Source organism: Pseudophryne corroboree, chromosome 4 (assembly GCF_028390025.1).
Source record: "Pseudophryne corroboree isolate aPseCor3 chromosome 4, aPseCor3.hap2, whole genome shotgun sequence".
Classification (NCBI taxonomy): Eukaryota; Metazoa; Chordata; class Amphibia; order Anura; family Myobatrachidae; genus Pseudophryne; species Pseudophryne corroboree.
In genome coordinates, this window is record NC_086447.1 from 478,417,359 (window position 1) to 478,440,380 (window position 23,022).

Consider the following 23,022-nt stretch of genomic DNA (forward strand, 5'->3'; position numbering starts at 1 on the left):
TAATAAAACGGTATTAACTTTTTATAATTTACATCAGTATGATCTCAAAATAGAAAAACAAAGGCACTGAAGTGATTTATAGTGCCGTAACAGGGTGGCACTGCACCATGTGCCAGCCATCTTCCCTGACTAAATGATGTCATGACGAGGGGGTGGGGCTGCCAGCGCCGGAAAATACAGCACTTAGGATGCTCTGGGAGGCTGTACAGGCTGCAGTGTGCATATCTGGAGCTTCCGGCCGACACTGCACAGCAATACTGGCTGCACGGTACCATCACATTCACTGCCCCACAGCCAGATGCAGGGGCTGTGGGGCAGTGACTGTGCCGTCCCAAGGGTGACGGCACTGCTCATACATCCCTAGTTACGGCCCTGGTTATTTGTATCTACAGCATATTCAATTTTCAGTGAATGAAACATGATAGCTATAAAAAATAAAGACATTACAAAGAAATGAGAAAAAAGGTTTACTAATACACACAGTATTTATATGCATTACAGTTAATTTTTAAATTCAGAATAAATCTTTGGAGTATTTATCATGAATTCTGGACTGTCCCTACTATAGATTGTAAAATAAGAAAACATTTAAAAGGATCCATTTAGGATAATGAGCCATTAATTTAGGATGCATAAGAGGAATACCAATAGTCTTATTGGATTTACCTTTAATTGGCTGCAGTCTACTCATCAGAGGAAACTTTAATCTAAACTATTTCAAACCACAAAGATGCATTACTTCTCTTACCTAGGAAGAATCTTACATATGTACATTCATATGAGTTTTATAGTCGATTGATTTTATGAAATGCCCGATTTATCTTTAGTTTAACACCAGTGGTTTTGCATGGTCTACCTTTTTTCCATTTTTGAAAATGGTAACTATTGAAATGAACTGGATGGAAATTAGTAGAGAGTAATAATTAGGAAACCAATGAATACCAGTGAGTACTGCTCACTATTAATGCAGCTAGTGGCTCTTTGCATTGCATGGCTGATGAGTGTTGCCTGTTATCAAGCTAATATTCCCAACACACTGTGGGAAGACCATGAGAAAAAGTTGGTTACAGTCGTTTGGCTGCTTTTCTCCTCGTAGAGAAGTCCTGAACACAAATGGTGGGTGCAGTCAAATGTGATTGTTCTGGTAAGGCCATGTGATAATAGTTGGGAAGCCTGATGTCAAATCGAATCCCACTGTCCACAAACACCTTCTCATTTAATGCATAGAGTTTATCTGCAATGTCTCCCCTAATCAACACTGAAAAGAGTCTTGAGATGAAGCGGTGCTTGGCAAATAATAAATACAGCTTTTTCCTCCTCCAAGTAACGTATCGGCACTTTGTTTCTGCAGTAAGTGTTACCTGTAAGACAGCATCAAAGGCAACATTACAAAACAGAACTCTATTTGCAAATATCATTACAGACTCTTTATTTCAAAGGGCCCGATTTAGACCTGATTGCTGCTGTGCGTTTTATCGATTCCGAGTGATTATTGATTGGCTGCGCATGAACCGCAATATGCACGCGCGTCGCCAAACAACGACAATCTAGTGCAAAAATTTTGATCACACAGCCATTCGCATGCTGATTGACAGGAAGAGGCCGTTGGTGGGTGGTAACTGGCCGTTTTCTGGGAGTGTCAGGAAAAAACGCAGGCGTGCTCAAGAATTTTCTGGGAGGGTGTGTGACGTCAGCTCTGGACCCGATCAGCCTGTTCCTTTTGGCACTGGAGGAGTAAGACCTGGGCTGCACACAGACTGTACACACTGGAAAAACCATTCAATAGTGAGTGAGTTGCGAAAGGATTTGCAGCTGTCTGAGGAACATTTTCGCAGGGCGTTCAGATGCGATCGAACACTTGCACAGCGAATTTACACTCCCCCTTGGGCGGTGACTATCTGATCGCAGGACAACAAAATTAGCAGCACAGTGATCAGGTCTGAATTAGGCCCAAAGTCCTTCCCTGAATTAGGTCCAAAGTCATTAGATGCTCAAATACCGGTCTGTGTGTCTTTAGACACCCTCATCAGTCACACCATAGAAACTTGCAGCAGCCCTACAGCAGGTGCAGTTTTTCTGTCTGAAATTGGCCTCCTATGTGAACAATTCTGCAAATCTGAACACAACCATAACTTGCCTGCCACATTCCTATAAGATGCAACCTCTCCGTGCGTCCACTTAGCTACCTGTCACCACATCTTTCTACATCTTTCTGAGATTGTGCGTCTCCTGTGTGCCACAAACGTAACGGTGACCATGTGTGCACGGGCTCTGGATATATGCACAATGTGACAAATGCACAGAAGAAAAACACTGCTCTGCAGCGTCCTACATCTTCAGTGTGTCCGACTCAGAATCAGCCATATAGTGCACTGTTAGTGAAGACTGTCCATTGCCCAATAAAGTTATAAGGATGTCTGGTTAAGAAACTATGATGAATGCAATGATTAACTGGACCTGGTTGCTATTTGAAGGATGCCCAAATTGTAAATTTAAATATCAAATGTTGCTTAAATTACAGAGGACACAACATTTTGTTACATTAACCACACAACACCTTTCATTATTGAGGAAGTGAAATGACTGCTCTAGCACTATATAACTATTCATGATTTCTTTTTCAAGTTCTTCTTTGTGATCTGTTTATCCTTTAATTAGCACTAGGTTTTTACAGCCATAATTTCGGAGATGTACTGTAGCATGCTATTTTCTTGCTGCAAGCTGTTGGGAAATCATCACACTTGCTGTCTCTACACCAGTTAGTTTAGTGTTGGACTGGCCCACAGGAGTACAGGGGAAATCACCGGTGGGCCCCACCTACTCCTCTATGGATCAGGTTCCAAACTGTGCCATTGAATTATACACTACACATATGTTACCTCATACTGCACAGTACTATGGTGCATTCTCTACAGTGCATTGCGGTTATTAATCTGGTACATTATCTTGCATGCACTAGCAGCATTTACTATTATATATACATTTATTTATCTATCAAGGAGCTCATACCATGCACTCTCTAATTGCTAGTCAAGCCTCTGTGGCAGCTGGCCACACCCCCTCTGGAGAGTAGCCACACCCCTAAACATGGGCCCCTACCACTCCCCCAGTGGGCCCTTCATGCCACAGTCTGACACTGTGTTAGCTATATAAGGCGATCATTCCTGTTTAGAGAATGCTGAAGATGGCGGTAGCATCCACTTACAGCAACTTGTTAAATCAAATTTTACCTACTTATAGATCACTATTTACTACTGCCCATGAATAATTTGTATGAAACGTCTTGTAAATGATATTTTTAGAAACATGCGTTTAATTATTACCTGAAAAAAACCCTCTTCAGATGGTCTGAGTGAGTCCCACTCAGGTGAATCCAAAAACTGAAGTGGAAAAATGTAATGAAGAAACTCTCCATCTACAGTCACACGTATCCTGCCAAATTTATAAGATATAAATTATCAAATAGATATACCACAAAATAGATGCTTATTGACATTACAGTGACTCAGCTTAATATGGCTACAGGCAACTCCATATAATTACCCCCACTGTCTCTTTAAGGGCTTACTACAACGCCAGTCCTCAGGGACCTCTAACAATGCATGTTTTACAGATCTCTTAGTTGGAGCCACAGGTGGTGCTAATTATTGCACTTGTGATACTGAGCAGAACTGTAAAACATGCAAGAAGAGTTACCTTGATTAATATCGTATCTGAGACTGGTTGTAGTCGTGTACAAGTATGGTTCACCAAACTGTGCTGCACCGGATGCTGGATGTTCTGTGTTCCACGGTTTTCAACCAGGAATCCAGGTAGAGAGGCTCATCAAACGCATTTCCTCATTTCCAACTTCCTTATGGATGTACATAATGTCAGATAAGCTATTAATCAAATTTTAACAATGTACAAATTTATTTGTCGGATTTATAAATACTTTATCAATAGTATACACTCTCGCTAATAAAATCTACACACACACACACACACACACACACACACACACACACACACACACACACACACACACACACACACACACACACACCTTGAAAAGAAAGTAGTATTACAAATAGGTTCTACATTCTCTCAGATATTAAATGTATGTTGGAGATTTTTAGTCTTATCCCATTTTGGACCAAGCTCTATGTAATAAATAAAAAAAGTAAGACAAAGCAAGGCCACCTCTTGTTGTCACAAGGAACAAGTGTGTGAATAGTGATAAGGTGTGATGGTTTGTTTGGTGGCAAATCTATTTCAGCTGTCAAATCATTTATACAAGTTTAGCTTCATATCTAAGGCAAGGTAGAATGACAGGCTGTACAATAGACATGAATAAATGACTTGTAAATGTCACAGGACACACTGGTAACATTGCAGTTACCAAATAAGGTCACTACAGCCATGCACGAGTTACTTAAAAGTATCTAGCTGTCCTTGTGATTCCAGATAGCTCTGACACGCAGCAACTGGCTACTAATAAAGTCACTCTTAGGTAGAACAAAGTGTATATAATAAATATGGAATTGTATTTATATCTACTGGGACAAGAAAGTAAAAAAAAAAAAAAATCCTGTAAAACAATACTGACAAAAGTTCTCTAAAGAAATGCAGTATTAACAGATCATCATACAGTCAGTTCTCCTACTGCATGGATTGTAAAACTATTAAATTACAGTCACTTACATTTTCAATATATTTAAATCCTGAGAAAACATCTAAATTTCCACTTCTGCTACTGGTGAGCACCTGCAATATGTTTATATATTTATAGTTTGGGGCTATTTTTGGTTTTAAAGATGAGATTCTCTGCAAAGTATAACTTTTTATCTTAGACATGGAAAATGTAAAAATGAGCAAGCTAATAAATCATATAAATAATAATAATAATAATAATAATAATAATAAGAAGAATAATACAGCTGTTCCTCAACAAGTACACAATTGTAGCATTATCATTACTGTATATCAGGCTTAGCAGTAATTCCGGCATAGTTTATTTCTCATCTCACAAAGGCTTTATCGTATCACATGAACAAAGGGATATGGGTTTTCTCCATTTATTCCTTTTAAGTATAATGGAACTTTTAAAAAATTTTATAACATTTTTGGAATAATTTTAAGAGGTGTCCATTCTAGTTTTGCTATTATATCCCAACTGATAAATGTAAAAAGAAAATCAGATCCTTTATTATTCTACTGGAACATGTTTAATAAATGAAATTAAAGCATACCCAAATCTTTACAGCAATATGGGGATGTTTATTCACGTAGATTTGTGGCATACGTGTGTTTTAGGGCGGTACCCGCAAATATTAAGTATCACGAAGAAGTAACAAGGAGGGCCTGCAGCAGATATCACCAATATCTGCCGGTATCCCTCCATTTCAGACAGCAACAGTAGCCCCATGTATTGCAGGCTGCTAATGCCACCTTCAGATGGCATTATCCTATGGTAGCCTATGGGCTACCTTTTGCAGATTTTTTTCAGTAGTCCCAGCGCTGATCACATCGCCAGGTCAATCTCCTATCAGAGCCCATTTTATATATCCTGAAATAGATTCCTTATTGCCAGGAATTGCGGCAATAAGAAATCTTTATATCGGGGCTGGGCGCAAATAATTGGATTTTGGTACTTACCGATAAATCCTTTTCTCCTAGTCCGTAGAGGATGCTGGGGAATCCAAAAGGACCATGGGGTATAGACGGGATCCGCAGGAGCTTGGGCACACTAAAAAGACTTAATCTGGGTGTGAACTGGCTCCTCCCTCTATGCCCCTCCTCCAGACCCCAGTTATAAGAACTGTGCCCAGGAGAGACGGACATTTCAAGGAAAGATTTTTGTTTAAACTAAGGGCTACAAAACTACCAGCCCACACCACAAACATACCGTACAACCGAGTAACTTTTAACCAGATAACAGTATGCATTAACACCAGCAACAAGCTGCAATAAACAATACACAACCCGTGTATAAACCAATTTAACCAGCAAGAAAAACACTGCAAGTAATAGCCGCACCGGGACAGGCGCCCAGCATCCTCTACGGACTAGGAGAAAAGGATTTATCGGTAAGTACCAAAATCCTATTTTCTTTTACGTCCTAGAGGATGTTGGGGACTCCAAAAGGACCATGGGGATAATACCAAAGCTCCAGAACGGGGGGGAGAGTGCGGATGACTCTGCAGCACCGACTGAGCAAACGCCAGGTCCTCATCGGCCAGGGTATCAAACTTATAGAACTTAGCAAATGTGTTAGACCCCGACCAAGTAGCCGCTCGGCAAAGTTGTAACGCCGAAACGCCTCGGGCAGCCGCCCAACATGAGCCCACCTTCCTGGTAGAATGGGCTTTTACTGACTTCGGCACCGGTAGTCCGAACGAAGAGTGAGCCTGCTGGATCGTACTACAAATCCAGCGTGCAATAGTCTGTTTTGAAGCGGGATGACCAATCTTGTTGGCAGCATACAAGACAAACAACGCCTCAGTCTTCCTAGCAACAGCTATCCTAGAAACGTAGATCTTCAACACTCTTACAACATCCAGAGATTTTGGAATCGTCACCGCTTCCGTAGCCACCGGAACCACAATAGGTTGGTTAATGTGAAATGAAGAAACCACCCTCGGTAGAAATTGTTGAGGAGTCCTCAATTCCGCCCTATCCGAATGAAAAATTAAGTATGGGCTCTTATGAGATAAAGCCGCCAACTCTGACACCCGCCTCGCAGATGCCAGTGCCAAAAGCATAACCACCTTCCAAGTGAGAAACTTCAACTCAACCTTACGCAAAGGTTCAAACCAGGAAGACATGAGAAACCGTAAGACCACATCAAGGTCCCATGGAGCTACAGGAGGTACAAACGGAGGATTGATATGCATTACTCCTTTCACAAAGGTCTGAACCTCTGGGAGGGCAGCTAATTCTTTTTAAAAGAAAATAGACAAAGCCGAAATCTGCACTTTGATGGAACCCAATTTCAGGCCTGCATCTACGCCCGCCTGTAAAAAGTGGAGAAAGCGACCCAAGTGAAAATCTTCCGCAGGAGCCATTTTAGACTCACACCAGGAAACATACTTCCTCCAAATACGGTGATAATGTTTCGCCGTAACCTCCTTCCTAGTCTTAATGAGAGTTGGAATGACCTTCCTGGGAATACCCTTACGAGCTAAGATCTGGCGCTCAACCTCCATGCCGTCAAACGCAGCCGTGGTAAGTCTGGAAACACGCATGGACCCTGCAACAACAGATCCTCTCTTAGAGGAAGCGGCCAAGGATCTTCCACCAGTAAGTCCTGGAGATCCGGGTACCAGGCCCTTCTTGGCCAGTCTGGGACGACGAGAATCGCCTGAACCCTTGCACGGCGAATGATCCCCAGTACCATTGGAATGAGAGGAAGTGGAGGGAACACATTCACCGACTGGAACACCCACGGAGACACCAGGGCGTCCACTGCACTGGCTTGGGGGTCCCTTGACCTGGAACAATACCTCGGGAGCTTCTTGTTGAGACGAGACGCCATCATGTCGATCAACGGAATTCCCCAGCGTTCTGTCACCTCTGCAAATACCTCTTGGCGAAGAGCCCACTCTCCTGGATGGAGATCGTGTCTGCTGAGGAAATCTGCTTCCCAGGTGTCCACTCCCGGTAGGAAGACCGCTGACAGTGCGCTCACGTGTTGTTCCGCCCAGCGAAGGATTTTTGTGGCCTCCGCCAATGCCGCTCTGCTCCTTGTTCCGCCTTGACGGTTTATATGTGCCACCGCTGTGATGTTGTCTGACTGTACCAGGACAGGACGACCCTGAAGAAGGCTTCTTGCTTGTAGCAGGCCGTTGCAAATGGCTCTTAACTCGAGAATATTTATGTGGAGACAGGCTTCCTGGAGCGACCATTTTCCCTGGAAGTTTCTTCCTTGGGTGAATGCGCCCCAGCCTCGGAGACTTGCATCTGTTGTCAGAAGTACCCAATCCTGGATACCGAATCGGCGTCCCCCCTAGGAGGTGATGACCTTGTAGCCACCACAGGAGAGAAATTCTGGCTCTGGGAGATAAACTTATCTTCCGGTGAATGTGCAGGTGAGACCCGGACCATTTGCTCAGCAAGTCCCACTGAAACACCCGGGCGTGAAACCTGCCAAATGGTATGGCTTCGTACGCCGCAACCATCTTCCCCAGAACCAGAGTACAATGATGGATCGACACACTCGTCGGCCTCAGAAGTTCCCTGACCATCGTCTGCAATTCCAGAGCCTTTTCTTCTGTAAGAAATACCTTCTGTAAATCCGTGTCCAGAATCATGCCCAGAAAAGGAAGCCGAGTGGTCGGAATCAACTGGGATTTTGGCAAATTGAGCACCCAACCCTGCTGTCGCAGAACCGACAGTGACAACTCTACACTTCTCAGCAACCGTTCCTTGGACCTCGCCTTTATCAGGAGATCGTCCAAGTACGGGATAATTGAAACCCCTTGTTTGCGAAGAAGAACCATCATTTCCGCCATGACTTTGGTGAAAATCCTCGGAGCCGTGGAAAGCCCAAACAGCAACGTCTGAAATTGGTAATGAGAATCCTTAATCGCAAACCTGAGAAAAACCTGATGAGAATATATCGGCACATGTAAGTAGGCATCCTTTATGTCGACTGACGCCATAAAATCCCCCCCCCCTCCAGGCTGGCAATCACCGCTCGAAGGGATTCCATCTTGAACTTGAACACTTTCAAGTATGGATTGAGGGATTTTAGATTTAGAATTGGTTTGACCGAACCGTCCGGTTTCGGCACCACAAAGAGGCTCGAGTAGAACCCCTCCCCCCGCTGGGACGAGGGAACAGGAATAATGACCCTCTGTAGACACATTTTTTTAATTGCTGCTAGCACCACCTCCCTGTCCGGAAGAACTACTGGTAATGCCGAAATGAAGAACCGGTGAGGGGGCATCTCCCGAAACTCCAGTTTGTATCCTTGAGACACGATCTCTAACACCCAAGGATCCAGGTCTGATTGAATCCAGACCTGACTGAATATCTGAAGACGGCCCCCCACCGGTCCGGACTCCCCCAGGGAAGCCCCAGCGTCATGCGGTGGACTTGGTAGCAGCAGGGGAGTACTTTTGGTCCTGTGCGCCTGAGCCTGCAGGAGGCTTCCTTCCCCTTCCTCTACCCTTTGAAGCGAGGAAGGACAAACCTTTTCCACGCCTGTATTTATTGTGACGAAAGGACTGCATTTGCTGATGTGGTGCCTTTTTCTGTTGTGTAGGCACATAAGGAAGAAAAGAGGACTTACCCGCAGTCGCGGTCGAGACCAGGTCCGCCAAGCCGTCCCCAAACAAGACAGTACCTTTGAAGGGTAGTGCTTCCATAGACCTCTTGGAGTCAGCATCAGCGTTCCATTGATGGATCCACAGGGCCCTCCTGGCAGATATCGACATGGCATTGGTTCTTGAACCCAAGAGACAGACATCTCTCGCCGCGTCCTTTAGGTAATCTGCAGCGTCCTTAATATAACCGAGAGTTAAAAGGACATTATCTTTGTCAAGGGTATCCATATCACTAGCTAAATTCTCAGCCCATTTAGCAATAGCACTACTCACCCATACCGACGCCACAGCGGGTCTGAGCAAAGCCCCCGAATTAGCGAAAATGGATTTCAGGCACGTCTCCAACTTGCGATCCGCCGGATCTTTGAGAGCTGCCGTGTCAGGAGACGGAAGTGCCACCTTCTTAGACAAACGGGAGAGAGTTTTATCAACATTTGGAGATGTCTCCCATTTTTCCCTGTCATCAGAGGGGAACGGATACGCCATGTAAATCCTCTTGGGAATCTGCCATTTCTTATCCGGCGACTCCCAAGCCTTTTCACAAAGAGTATTCATTTCATGAGAGGGGGGAAACTTCACCTCAGGTTTTTTCTCCTTGAACAAGCAAATCCTTGTTTCCTGTACCGCAGGTTCATCAGAAATGTGTAAAACATCTTTTATAGCCACAATCATTATTTATTTATTTATTAACAGTTTCTTATATAGCGCAGCAAATTCCGTTGCGCTTTACAATTTGAAATAACAATAACAAACTGGGTGATAACAGTCATAGAGGTAGGAAGGCCCTGCTCGCAAGCTTACAATCTATAGGGAAATAGGCATATGTACACAAGGAAAGGTGCTATCTATTGCATAGAATGAACAGACATGTGAGGATATGTGTGGACTGTACAGAGTGGATGTAATTTGATAGGAAGGTTTATGAAAGTTATGTGGGCGGTTCAGGAATTTGATACGCTTGCCTAAAGAGGTGAGTTTTGAGGGAACGCTTGAAGGTTTGGAGACTAGAGGAGAGTCTTATTGTGCGTGGTAGGGCATTCCACAGAGTGGGTGCAGCCCGATGAAAGTCCTGCAGTCGTGAGTGGGAGCGAGTAATGAGTGTGGATGAGAGACGCAGGTCTTGTGAAGAGCGAAGAGGTCGGGTTGGGAGATATTTTGTGATAAGCGAAGTGATGTACGTTGGTGTAGTTTGGTTAATGGCCTTGTGTGTGAGTAAAAGTATTTTATATTGAATGCGGTAGAGTACAGGTAACCAATGGAGGGACTGACAGAGTGGATCTGCAGACGATGAACGTCTGGCGAGGAAGATAAGCCTCGCTGCTGCATTCAGAATGGATTGTAGTGGTGAGAGTCTCGTTTTGGGAAGACCAGTTAGGAGACTATTGCAATAATCAATGCGGGAGATAATGAGAGCGTGGATTAGAGTTTTAACAGTGTCTTGTGTAAGGTATGGTCGTATTTTGGATATGTTTTTTAGATGCATGTAACATGATCTTGAGACAGATTGAATGTGGGGAACAAAGGACAGATCAGAGTCAAGGATGACACCTAGGCAGCGAGCTTGTGGGGTAGGGTAGATAGTCGAGTTTTCAACAGTGATAGAGATATCAGGTTGGTACCTACTATTGGCCAGTGGAAATATAATTAACTCTGTCTTTGAAATATTAAGTTTGAGGTGGCGAGATGTCATCCAGGATGAGATGGCAGAAAGGCATTCAGTGACACGGTCCAGTACAGATAGGGACAAGTCAGGGGAGGATAGGTAGATTTGAGTATCATCTGCGTACAGATGATACTGAAAACCAAAAGAGCTGATTAGTTTACCAAGAGATGAGGTATAGATAGAGAAAAGCAGAGGACCCAAGACTGAGCCTTGCGGTACTCCAACTGAAAGAGGTAGCGAAGAGGAGGTAGATTCAGAGAAGCGAACACTGAAGGAGCGATTAGATAGGTACGATAGGAACCAAGAAAGGGCTGTGTCTTTAAGACCTAGGGATTGTAGTGTCTGTATGAAAAGAGAGTGGTCTACAGTGTCAAATGCAGCAGATAGGTCTAGAAGAATAAGTAGTGAGTAGTGGCCTTTAGACTTCGTAGTGACCAAATCATTAACCACTTTAGTCAGTGCCGTCTCTGTGGAATGTTGGGAACGGAACCCTGACTGAAGTGGGTCCAACAAAGTGTATGAGTTAAGAAAGTGTGTGAGTCGAGTGTAGGCAAGTCTCTCAAGTAGCTTAGAGAGACAAGGGAGCTGAGAGATAGGGCGGTAGTTTGAGAGAGCATTAGGGTCAGAATTTAGTTTTTTTTAAATGGGAGTAATCACTGCATGCTTGAAGAGTGAAGGAAAAATACCAGTAGAGAGAGAGAGATTACAGATGTTAGTTAAGGTAGGGATGAGCACCAGAGACAGAGCTTTACTTATTTGTGAGGGTAAAGGATCAAGAGGAGAGGTAGTAGAGAAGCAGGATGAGAAGAGTGATGATACTTCATCTTCGTTTGTGGGATCAAATGAAGAAAGAGTGCCAGAGGGTTCAGGTAAAGAACGGAGCAGGTCACTGGCTGCCGAAGAGCATACCATTTCATCTCGGATCTTAGCAATCTTCTCCTTGAAGTAGGAAGCAAGATCCTGTGCCTTGATAGTGGCTGGTGGGGTAGGTGCGGGAGGATTCAGAAGTGATTTAAATGTATTAAAGAGTCGTTTGGGGTTAGAGGCTTGAGCAGAGATAAGAGTTTGGAAATATGTTTGTTTGGCAGTGTCCAGGGCATTTTTATAAGAATGATAGACTGTCTTATATGTGAGGAAGTCACTTGAAATACGAGATTTACGCCACTGACGTTCAAGTTTTCGTGTGAGTTTTTGTAGTTGTCTTGTTAATTTGGAGTGCCATGGTTGACATCTAGGCCAACGTGGAGTGTGATGGGTAGCTGGAGCCACTTCATCAAGGGCTAGTTCTAGAGTCTCATTAAGGTGTGATACAGCCATCTCAGGAGAGGTGAATGCAGAAATAGGTGAAAGCAGTTGTTGGAGTGAAGTGGAAAGTTCTTGAAGATTAATTGTGTTAATATTTCTGCGAGTTTGAGGAAGATTGGAGAACTTCCGCAACACAGGGTTTGAATTAACAGAGGAAAGCATGCAGGTGATAAGGTTGTGATCTGAGAGGGGGAAAGGAGTGTTAGTGAGTTCAGCAATGGAGCATAATCTGGTGAATACTAGATCAAGGCAGTGGCCCGCCTGATGAGTAGAGGAGTCAGTCCATTGGGAGAGGCCAAGAGAGGAGGTTAGAGAGAGTAGTTTGGAGGCATGCGCAGCAGATTTTGGACAATCAATAGCAATATTGAAATCACCCATGATAATGGTGGAGATGTCAGAGGATAGGAAGTGAGGGAGCCAGGCAGAAAAATCTTCCAAAAATTGTTTTGGATGCCCAGGTGGGCGGTAGATAGCTGCAACACGCAGAGAGAAAGGAGAGTAAACCCTAATGGAATGTACTTCAAATGATGTAAATGTGAGTGATGGAACCTGTGGTAGAACAGTATATGCCAAAGATTGGGAAAGTAAAAGTCCAACTCCTCCTCCTTTATGGTTATCGGGTCTGGAGGTGTGTGTAAAGTGGAGACCACCATGTGCCAGTGCTGCAGGGGAGGCTGTGTCAGATTGTGTGAGCCAGGTTTCTGTTATAGCCAGCAGATTGATGTTGTTAGATATGAAAAGGTCATGAATGGATGTTAATTTGTTACAAACAGAGCGTGCATTCCATAAGGCACATTTTAGTGATCTGGAGGGTGATGGAAGACATGTGATGTTTATGAGGTTAGCTGGATTTCTATGTTGCTGTGAATCAGGTGAATGTGAGTGATGCAAGTGGCTGGGTCCTGGATTTGGTGAAATGTCACCAGCTATCAGAAGCAGAAGAGAGAGATAAATGTGGGTGTCAGAGGTTTGTGAAAGTTTTTTATGGTGAGAGGTTGTAGATGTTATTGTCAATGAGTATAGGGAAGTAAAAAGCTCATGAGTGCTAATAAGAGGGGAGTGTAGAATTGAGGGGGCAACATGTACAGAGGGCTGAGTTGCTGGGAGACTGAATGATGCAATGGTCTTTATGAATACTCTTAACTAACCGTGGATGTAAAACTGCCTCAGTGAAATCGACCTCGGAATCAGAGTCCGTGTCGGTATCAGTATCTACTACTTGAGTAAATGGCCTCTTATGGGACCCGGATGGGGTCTGTACCTGAGACAAAGCCTCTTCCATGGACTTTTTCCACACCTGCGTCTGTGACTCCGACTTATCTAACCTCTTTTATAAGGAAGCTACATTTGAATTTATCGTATTGAGCAGTGCTAGCAAATCAGGTGTCGGCTGCGTCGACAGTCCCAATTCTAGCCCCGCATCCACACCCCCAATAACCTCCTCTGGTGAATATTATTCAGCCTCAGACATGCCGACACGTAGTACTGACACACCCCAACACACAGAACGTCCCAGCTAGGTGACAGGCCCACAATGAAGCCCAGAGAGAGGACACAGAGGGAGTATGCCAGCTCACACCCCAGCGCCCATATATCGACACAAATGATATATGTACCCAGCGCTGCCTTTGTTAAATTCAAGCACCACACTGCGGCCCCCCTTTGGAAATGCCCCCTGTTACTTTGTAGAGAAGTGTGGAGGTCCCGGCAGCGTCTATCCCTCAGCCGCGTGTAGGGAGAAAATGGTGCCCGTGAGCTGCGGGACGAAGCTCCGCCCCCTTCCCGGCGGGATTCGGCCCGCCAATTTGAAAATTGAAAGAAAATGCCGGCGGGGGTCTGTAAAGGGTACCGAGGCATCTACAATCTCTTTATGCCGCCCTCAACTCCAGTAAAATGCCGCCCAGGGCGCCACCCCCCAGCGCCCTGCACCCAGTGAAATACGGTTGGTGATGTGTGTGGGAGCATGGAGCACAGCGTTGCCGCTGTGCTGTACCTTTACTGAAGTCTTCTGCTGTCCTGAAGTCTTCTGTTCTTCTCATACTCACCCGACTTCTGACTTCTGGCTTCTGTGAGGGGGCAACGGCGTGGCTCCGGAAACAAGCAGCTAGGCGCACCAAGTGATCGAACCCTCTGGAGCTAATGGTGTCCAGTAGCCGAGAAGCAGAGCCCTTAAACTAAGAAGAAGTAGGTCTGGTTCTCTCCCCTCACTCCCACGCTGCAGGGAGCCTGTAGCCAGCAGGTCTCCCTGAAAATAAAAAACCTAACAAAAGTCTTTTTCTAGAGAAACTCAGTAGAGCTCCCCTAGTGTGTATCCAGTCACTCCTGGGCACAAAGTCTAACTGGGGTCTGGAGGAGGGGCATAGAGGGAGGAGCCAGTTCACACCCAGATTAAGTCTTTTTAGTGTGCCCAAGCTCCTGCGGATCCCATCTATATGGTCCTTTTGGAGTCCCCAGCATCCTCTAGGACGTAAGAGAAAATAAGATTTTAAACCTACCGGTAAATCTTTTTCTCCTAGTCCGTAGAGGATACTGGGGACTCCGTAAGGACCATGGGGTATATAGACGGTCTCCGCAGGAGACATGGGCACTCTAAGACTTTAGATGGGTGTGAACTGGCTCCTCCCTCTATGCCCCTCCTCCAGACCTCAGTTATAGAACTGTGCCCAGAGGAGACGGACAGTACGAGGAAAGGATTTTTGTTAATCAAAGGTCGAGATACATACCAGCCCACACCATACACACCGTACAACATGGTATATACTAAACCAGTTAACAGTATGAACAAAACAGCATCAGCCAGCGACTGATCTCAACTGTAACAAAACCCTTATATAAGCAACAACTATATACAAGCCTTGCAGAATTTGTCCGCACTGGGACGAGCGCCCAGCATCCTCTACGGACTAGGAGAAAAAGATTTACCGGTAGGTTTAAAATCTTATTTTCTCTTACGTCCTAGAGGATGTTGGGGACTCCGTAAGGACCATGGGGTTTATACCAAAGCTCCAGACCGGGCGGGAGAGTGCGGATGATTCTGCAGCACCGATTGAGCAAACATGAGGTCCTCATCAGCCAGGGTATCAAACTTGTAGAATTTTGCAAAAGTGTTTGAACCCGACCAAGTAGCTGCTCGGCAAAGCTATAATGCCGAGACGCCTCGGGCAGCCGCCAAAGAAGAGCCCACCTTCCTACTGGAATGGGCCTTTACCGAATTTGGCAACGGCAATCCAGCCGTAGAATGAGCCTGCTGAATCGTGTTACAGATCCAGCGAGCAATAGTCTGCTTAGAAGCAGGAGCGCCAACCTTGTTGGCTGCATACAGGACAAACAGTGCCTCTCTCTTCCTAACCCGAGCCGTCCTGGCTACATAAATTTTTAAGGCGCTGACTACATCAAGGGACTTGGAATCCTCCAAGATACCCGTAGCCACAGGCACCACAATAGGTTGGTTCATATGAAACGACGAAACCACTTTAGGCAGAAATTGAGTACGAGTCCTCAACTCTACTCGATCCACATGGAAAATCAGATAGGGGCTCTTGTGAGACAAAGCCGCCAATTCGGACACCCGCTTCGCAGATGCCAAGGCCAACAACATGACCACTTTCCAAGTGAGAAATTTTAATTCAACTGTTTGAAGAGGTTCAAACCAGTGTGATTTAAGGAACTGTAACACCACGTTAAGGTCCCACGGTGCCACTGGGGGCACAAATGGAGGTTGGATGTGCAGGACTCTCTTTACAAAAGTCTGGACTTCTGGGAGAGAAGCCAATTCCTTCTGAAATAATATAGATAAGGCCGAAATCTGCACCTTAATGGAGCCTAACTTTAGGCCCATATCCACTCCTGTCTGTAGAAAATGGAGAAAACGACCCAGCTGAAAATCTTCCATAGGAGCATTCTTGGCTTCACACCAAGATACATATTTCCTCCAGATACGGTGATAGTGGTTCGCCGTTACCTCCTTCCTAGCTTTGATTAGAGTAGGGATGACTTCCCCCGGAATACCTTTCCTAGCTAGGATTTGGTGTTCAACCGCCATGCCGTCAAACGTAACCGCGGTAAATCTTGGAACACACAGGGCCCCTGTTGCGACAGGTCCTCCCTGGGAGGAAGAGGCCACTGATCTTCTGTGATCATTTCCTGAAGATCTGAATATCAGGCCCTTCGAGGCCAATCTGGGACAATGAGTACTGTCTGCACTTTTGTTCGTCTTATGATTCTCAATATTTTTGAGATAAGTGGAAGCGGAGGGAACACATAGACCGACTGAAACACCCACGGTGTCACCAGGGCGTCCACCGTCACTGTCTGAGGGACCGTCGACCTGGAACAATACGTCCGAAGCTTTCTGTTGAGGCGTGAAGCCATCATGTCTATTTGAGGAAGTCCCCAACGATTTGTTACCTCTGCAAAGACCTCTTGATGAAGTCCCCACTCTCCTGGATGGAGATCTTGCCTGCTGAGGAAGTCTGCCTCCCAGTTGTCTACTCCCGGAATGAAGACCGCTGACAGAGCGCTTACATGATTTTCCGCCCAGCGAAGAATCCTGGTGGCTTCTGCCATTGCTGCTCTGCTCCTTGCCCCGCCCTGGCGGTTTACATGCGCCACGGCTGTGACGTTGTCTGACTGGATCAGAACGGGTAGGTTGCAAAGAAGATTCTCCGCCTGTTGCAGGCCGTTGTATATGGCCCTTAATTCCAGCACATTGATGTGTAGACAAGCCTCCTGGCTTGACCATATTCCCTGAAAATTTTTTCCTCGTGTGACTGCTCTCCATCCTCGGAGGCTCGCGTCCGTGGTCACAAGAACCCAATCTTGAATGCTGAACCTGCGACCCTCTAGAAGGTGAGCACGCTGGAGCCACCACAGGATAGAGACCCTGGCCCTGGGGGACAGGCTTATCCTCCGATGCATCTGTAGATGGGACCCTGACCACTTGTCCAGAAGGTCCCACTGAAAAGTTCTTGCATGGAACCTGCCGAACGGAATGGCCTAGTAGACCGCCACCATCTTTCCCAATACTCGAGTGCATTGATGAACTGACACTCTTTTTGGTTTCAGCAGGTCCTTGACCATGTTCTGGAGTTCCTGGGCTTTTTCCATTGGGAGAAAAACCCTCTTTTTTTCCATGTCCAGAATCATGCCCAAAAATTACAGCCGAGTTGTCGGAACCAACTGCGACTTTGGTAGATTTAGAATCCAGCCGTGTTGTTGTAGTACTCTCAGGGAGAGAGACACGCTATTTTGTAGCTGATTTCTTGATCTTGCCTTTATCAGGAGATCGTCCAAGTATGGGATAATTGTGACCCCCTGCTTGCGCAGGAGCACCATCATTTCCGCCATTACCTTGGTAAAAATTTTCGGGGCCGTGGAAAGCCCAAACAGCAACGTCTGAAACTGGTAATGACAATCCTGTACAGCGAATCTCAGGTACGCCTGATGAGGAGGATATATGGGGACATGAAGGTATGCATCCTTTATGTCTAGTGACACCATAAAATCCCTGGAGATCACTGCCCGGAGAGATTCCATCTTGAATTTGAACTTCTTCAAATATAGGTTTAGGTATTTTAGATTCAGAATTGGTCTGACCGAGCCATCCGGCTTCGGGACCACAAATAGGGTTGAATAAAACCCTTTCCCCTGTTGCACTAGGGGAACCCTGATAATCACTTGCTGTTGACACAGCTTTTGTATGGCAGCTGAAACTATTTCCCTCTCTGGGGGAGAAACTGGCAAGGCCGATTTGAAAAATCGGTGTGGAGGCACATCTTCGAACTCCAGCTTGTAGCCTTGGGATACAATTTCGACCACCCAAGGATCCAAATTCGACTGAACCCAGACTTGGCTGAAGAGTCGAAGACGTGCCCCTACCGGTGCGGACTCCTGTAGCGGAGCCCCAGTGTTATGCGGTGGATTTTGTAGAGGCCGGGGAGGATTTTTGTTCCTGGGAACTTGCCGTAGCTGGTGTTCTTTTCCCTCTACCTCTACCTCTGGTGAGGAAGGAAGAGCCACGCCCCTTTCTGAACTTATGAGACCGAAAGGACTGCATCTGGTATTGAGGTGTTTTCTTCTGCTGTGGGAGAACGTAAGGCAAAAAAGAAGACTTACCCGCGGTAGCTGTGGAAACCAGGTCCGCGAGGCCCCCCCCAAATAAAACTTCACCTTTGTAAGGCAAAGCCTCCATATGTCTCTTTGAGTCAGCATCACCTGTCCATTGACGGGTCCACAGGGACCTTCTAGCAGAAGCTGCCATGGCATTGGCTCTTGAACCCAAAAGCCCAATATCTCTCGCAGCCTCTCTCATATACAACGCTGCGTCCTTGATGTGACCTAAGGTCAACAAAATACTATCCTTATCTAGGGTGTCAATGTCAGATGACAAGTTATCTGCCCAAGCTGCAATTGCGCTACCCACCCATGCCGACGCTACTGCAGGTCTGAGCAGGGCTCCCGTAGTCGCATAAATTGATTTTAAGGTAGTTTCCTGCCTGCGATCCGCAGGATCCTTTAGGGCCGCCGTGTCCGGGGACGGTAGTGCCACCTTTTTGGACAAGCGCGTCAAGGCCTTGTCCATCGTGGGCGAGGATTCCCACCATACCCTGTCCTTTGAGGGGAAAGGATATGCCATAATAATTCTCTTGGGAACCTGCAGTCTCTTGTCTGGAATTTCCCAAGCCCTTTCAAATAAAGCGTTCAGTTCATGAGATGGGGGAAACGTTACCTCAGGTTTCTTTTCCTTAAACATGCAGACCCTCGTGTCAGGGACAGAGGGGTCCTCTGTGATATGCAAAACATCTTTTATTGCAATAATCATATATTGAATACTCTTGGCCACTCTTGGGTGCAACCTTGCATCATCATAGTCGACACTGGAGTCGGAATCCGTGTCGGTATCAGTGTCTGCTATCTGGGAAAAGGGACGTTTATGGGACCCTGAAGGGTCTAGTGACACAGTAACAGCCATGGATTGACTCCCTGCTTTGTCCTTGGACTCTGCTTTGTCCAATCTCTTATGTAATAAAGCCACATTAGCATTTAAAACATTCCACATGTCCACCCAATCAGGTGTCGGCTGTGCCGACGGAGACACCACCACCATCTGCTCTGCTTCCTCCCTAGACGAGCCTTACGCTTCAGACATGTCGACACACACGTACTGACACCCCCACACACACTGGGATATATGAAAATGGGGACAGACCCACAATAAGGCCCTTTGGAGAGACAGAGAGAGAGTATGCCAGCACACACCCAGCGCCACTAGATACTGAAACAAAGTCCCAGCCTGTACAGTGCTTTATATATAGAATTAGCACCAAATAAATGTCCCCCCCCTCGTTTTTGCCCCCTGCTACTTGTTCAGCAGGGGAGAGTCCGGGAGCAGCTTCTCTGCAGCATGCTGTGGAGAAAATGGCGCTGGTTAGTGCTGGAAAATCAAGCTCCGCCCCCTCGACGGCGGGCTTCGGTCCCGCTATTTTTATTATACTGGCAGGGGATTTATTATATACTGCCTCCGCAGTATCTATATATGTGTGCCAATCTTATGTGAGGTAAAAATTGCTGCCCAGGGCGCCCCCCCCTGCGCCCTGCACCCTTGCTGTGCCTGTGTGTGTTGTGGGAGCTATGGCGCGCAGCGCGACCGCTGCGCAGTGCCTCATGAAGATCTGAAGTCTTCTGCCGCCTTTAAAGTCTTCTTGCTTCCTATACTTACCCGGCTTCAATCTTCCGGCTCTGTGAGGAGGACGGCGGCGCGGCTCTGGGACGAACAGCAAGGACGACACCTGTGTTCCGACCCTCTGGAGCTAATGGTGTCCAGTAGCCTAAAAAGCAGAGCCCATCAGTCCAGGAAAGTGGGTCTGCTTCTCTCCACTCAGTCCCACGAAGCAGGGAGCCTGTTGCCAACAGTGCTCCCTGAAAATAAAAAACCTAACAAAAGTCTTTTCAGAGAAACTCAGTAGAGCTCCCCTGTAGTGCATCCAGTCTCCTCTGGGCACAGGATCTAACTGAGGTCTGGAGGAGGGGCATAGAGGGAGGAGCCAGTTCACACCCATATAAAGTCTTAGAGTGCCCATGTCTCCTGCGGAGCCCATCTATACCCCATGGTCCTTACGGAGTCCCCAGCATCCTCTAGGACGTAAGAGAAAATAATAATAATAATAATAATAATAATAATATGTGCGTAAGGGTGGTGTCGGACAGGGGCTTTGAACTTTTCAATTTATAAAATGTTTCTCCTATCACTATGTGCTGACACACCGAGGAGAATGAAACATTCCCCAGGTCACATGGGTTCCACTAAGCTCTAAAGACACAGCAAGCAGTTTTCTGAGCATAGTTGCTCCTATGAGATCATGGATGAGCATTCCCTATTCACTTCAGTGTGTCAGCAATATCACTTCCAATGCTTTTCTCAAAGAATGCAAAGCACCCATCTGACGGTAGCCTAAGGATATACAGATAAGCTATTTGCAATATTATTACAGAGCAAATAAAATGAAAATCCACAGTAAAAAAATAGATAAAAAAACTACAGTAGTGGCTCCTGCCAACTTCTACTGCAGTAAATAGCAAAGTGTTTATATTATAATCTGCACACATCTTCTAAAATGTCCAAATGCCAGGCAACCTGTTACAAGTAAATTTTAATATATGCTCACTTGAGTACAAATGATCATAGTCAAGATATTATGAAGTCAATAATACACACACAAATATACATACAATCAAACACACAGAACTGCAATTAACTAAATGCAAAGTGAATGAACAGAAGAAAAATCTAATTCAAATCAAAATTCTCTCTTTTTATATATATATATACAGGTTGAGTCTCCCTTATCCAAAATGCTTGGGACCAGAGGTATTTTGGATATCGGATTTTTCCGTATTTTGGAATAATTGCATACCATAATGAGATATCATGGTGATGGGACCTAAAGCTAAGCACAGAATGCATTTATGTTACATATACATCTTATACACACAGCCTGATGGTAATTTTAGCCAATATTTTTTATAACTTTGTGCATTAAATAAAGTGTGTGTACATTCACACAATTCATTTATGTTTCATATACACCTTATACACAAAGCCTGAAGGTCATTTAATACAATATTTTTAGTAATTTTGTGTATTAAACAAAGTTTGTGTACATTGAGCCATCAAAAAACAAAGGTTTCACTATCTCACTCTCACTCAAAAAAGTCCGTATTTCGGAATATTCCGTATTTCGGAATATTTGGATATGGGATACTCAACCTGTATATATATATATATATACACACACACACACACACACACACACACACACACACACACACACACACACACACACACACACACACACACAGATATATATATATTTTGTTTTGTTTATTATTATTTTTTATTAACATATGGAGGCCAATCCATGATCACTCCTGCAGTCATTACTTACATAGGTGCCCAGTAACGTTTCCTGTTTCCTGAATGATAGCACACTGCTATCCAACTCCGCATGTGGGAGCTGATGGCACTTCCTAATATGTCCCATTCAGAGCCAGAGCTTTGAGATGAAGTAATCACTCAAAGGCCAGGCTGACTTTTACTCTTTAGCTCTGCAATACTCTCACCATGTTAATCTTGTATTGTATGTTTCAGAACAGATATGGCTTTATTTGATGACCACAGATGAGTAAATAGGTTTTTGTTATAGGCATTAAATACTAAAAAATGTGCAACAGTAAAAGATACAGTAAAGATTCTTTCATTAGCACTTCTCACACAATTCAACTCAAATATCATCCCACATTTAATTCTGCCACCTGCAACGACTGGGTGCATACAAGATAAGGGTATTTATTAGAGGCGTGGATCAGAACAACAAAGGTATAAGCTTTTTCTGGGTTTTGTTTCACATTCTTATTCTATATGAAATAGGAGAAAATGTTTAATTCTTTAGTAGTCTTTCATGTCAAGATATCTAGTGACTGATGCAGAATGTAAAGTAAATTGGGTGTATGGTGCTTTTAAACAGTTTAGGGAGCACTGGCATACCTATAATGCAGGGGTGGGGAACCTTTTTTCTACCAAGGGCCAGTTGGATATATATAAAATCCTTCGGGGGCCATACAAAAATGATCAACTTCAAAATTAGCCTGCCCCCAGCAGATATGCCCCCATTAGATATGACCCCTAGTAGTGCCGCTTACACACACACATTAAAAGAAAGAAAAAAACACAATACTCACCAGCCCCGCTCCTGCTTCCGGACCCTTGCCCTCTGCATGGCTGCCCGCTCCTCAGAACTATGGGAGAGACATCATGACATCTCTTCCATAGCACCGCACAGGCACACACGCACACTGCCAGAGCCGGAAGCCGGAGCTCAGGAGTGAGCTCCTGCCTCCGGCTACTGCTGAGGGGAAGAAGCTGGGCGCCCGCTAGTAACAAAATCTCAGCGGGCGCCTGGCATCTCCCGTGGTTAGGTGAGCCTGGGAGGGTCGGATCAAGTGGCTTTGCGGGCCTCATACGGCCCGCGGGCCTGAGGTTCCCCACCCCTGCTATAATGGGTGCAGTGTGTGCGGTGCACAAGGGCCCCTGGGGTGCACACCCTGCACCTATTTTTCACAATACTTACCCTCCGGAGTCCCACGTCAACAGCAGCACTGCTGCAAAAAGTACCTGGGAAAAAAAAAAAAAAAGGAGCGGCAGACATTTTTCCAGCGTTTTACCAATGCGCAGTAGGAAAATCACTGGGA

General features: G+C 45.4%; 1 protein-coding gene across 1 annotated transcript in view; it reads right to left on the reverse strand.

The window, feature by feature from the left end:
- Positions 1–454: 454 nt before the first annotated feature.
- POPDC3 (popeye domain containing 3) overlaps positions 455–23,022 on the reverse strand; it is a 146,889-nt gene continuing 124,321 nt past the window's right edge. Inside the window, exons 3-4 of the mRNA XM_063917050.1 lie at positions 3,324–3,432; positions 455–1,361 (exon numbers count right to left, since the gene is read on the reverse strand). Of these exons, the coding sequence (XP_063773120.1) occupies positions 1,065–1,361; positions 3,324–3,432 (406 nt within the window). The 3' untranslated portion in view covers positions 455–1,064. The remainder of the gene's footprint in view (positions 1,362–3,323; positions 3,433–23,022) is intronic.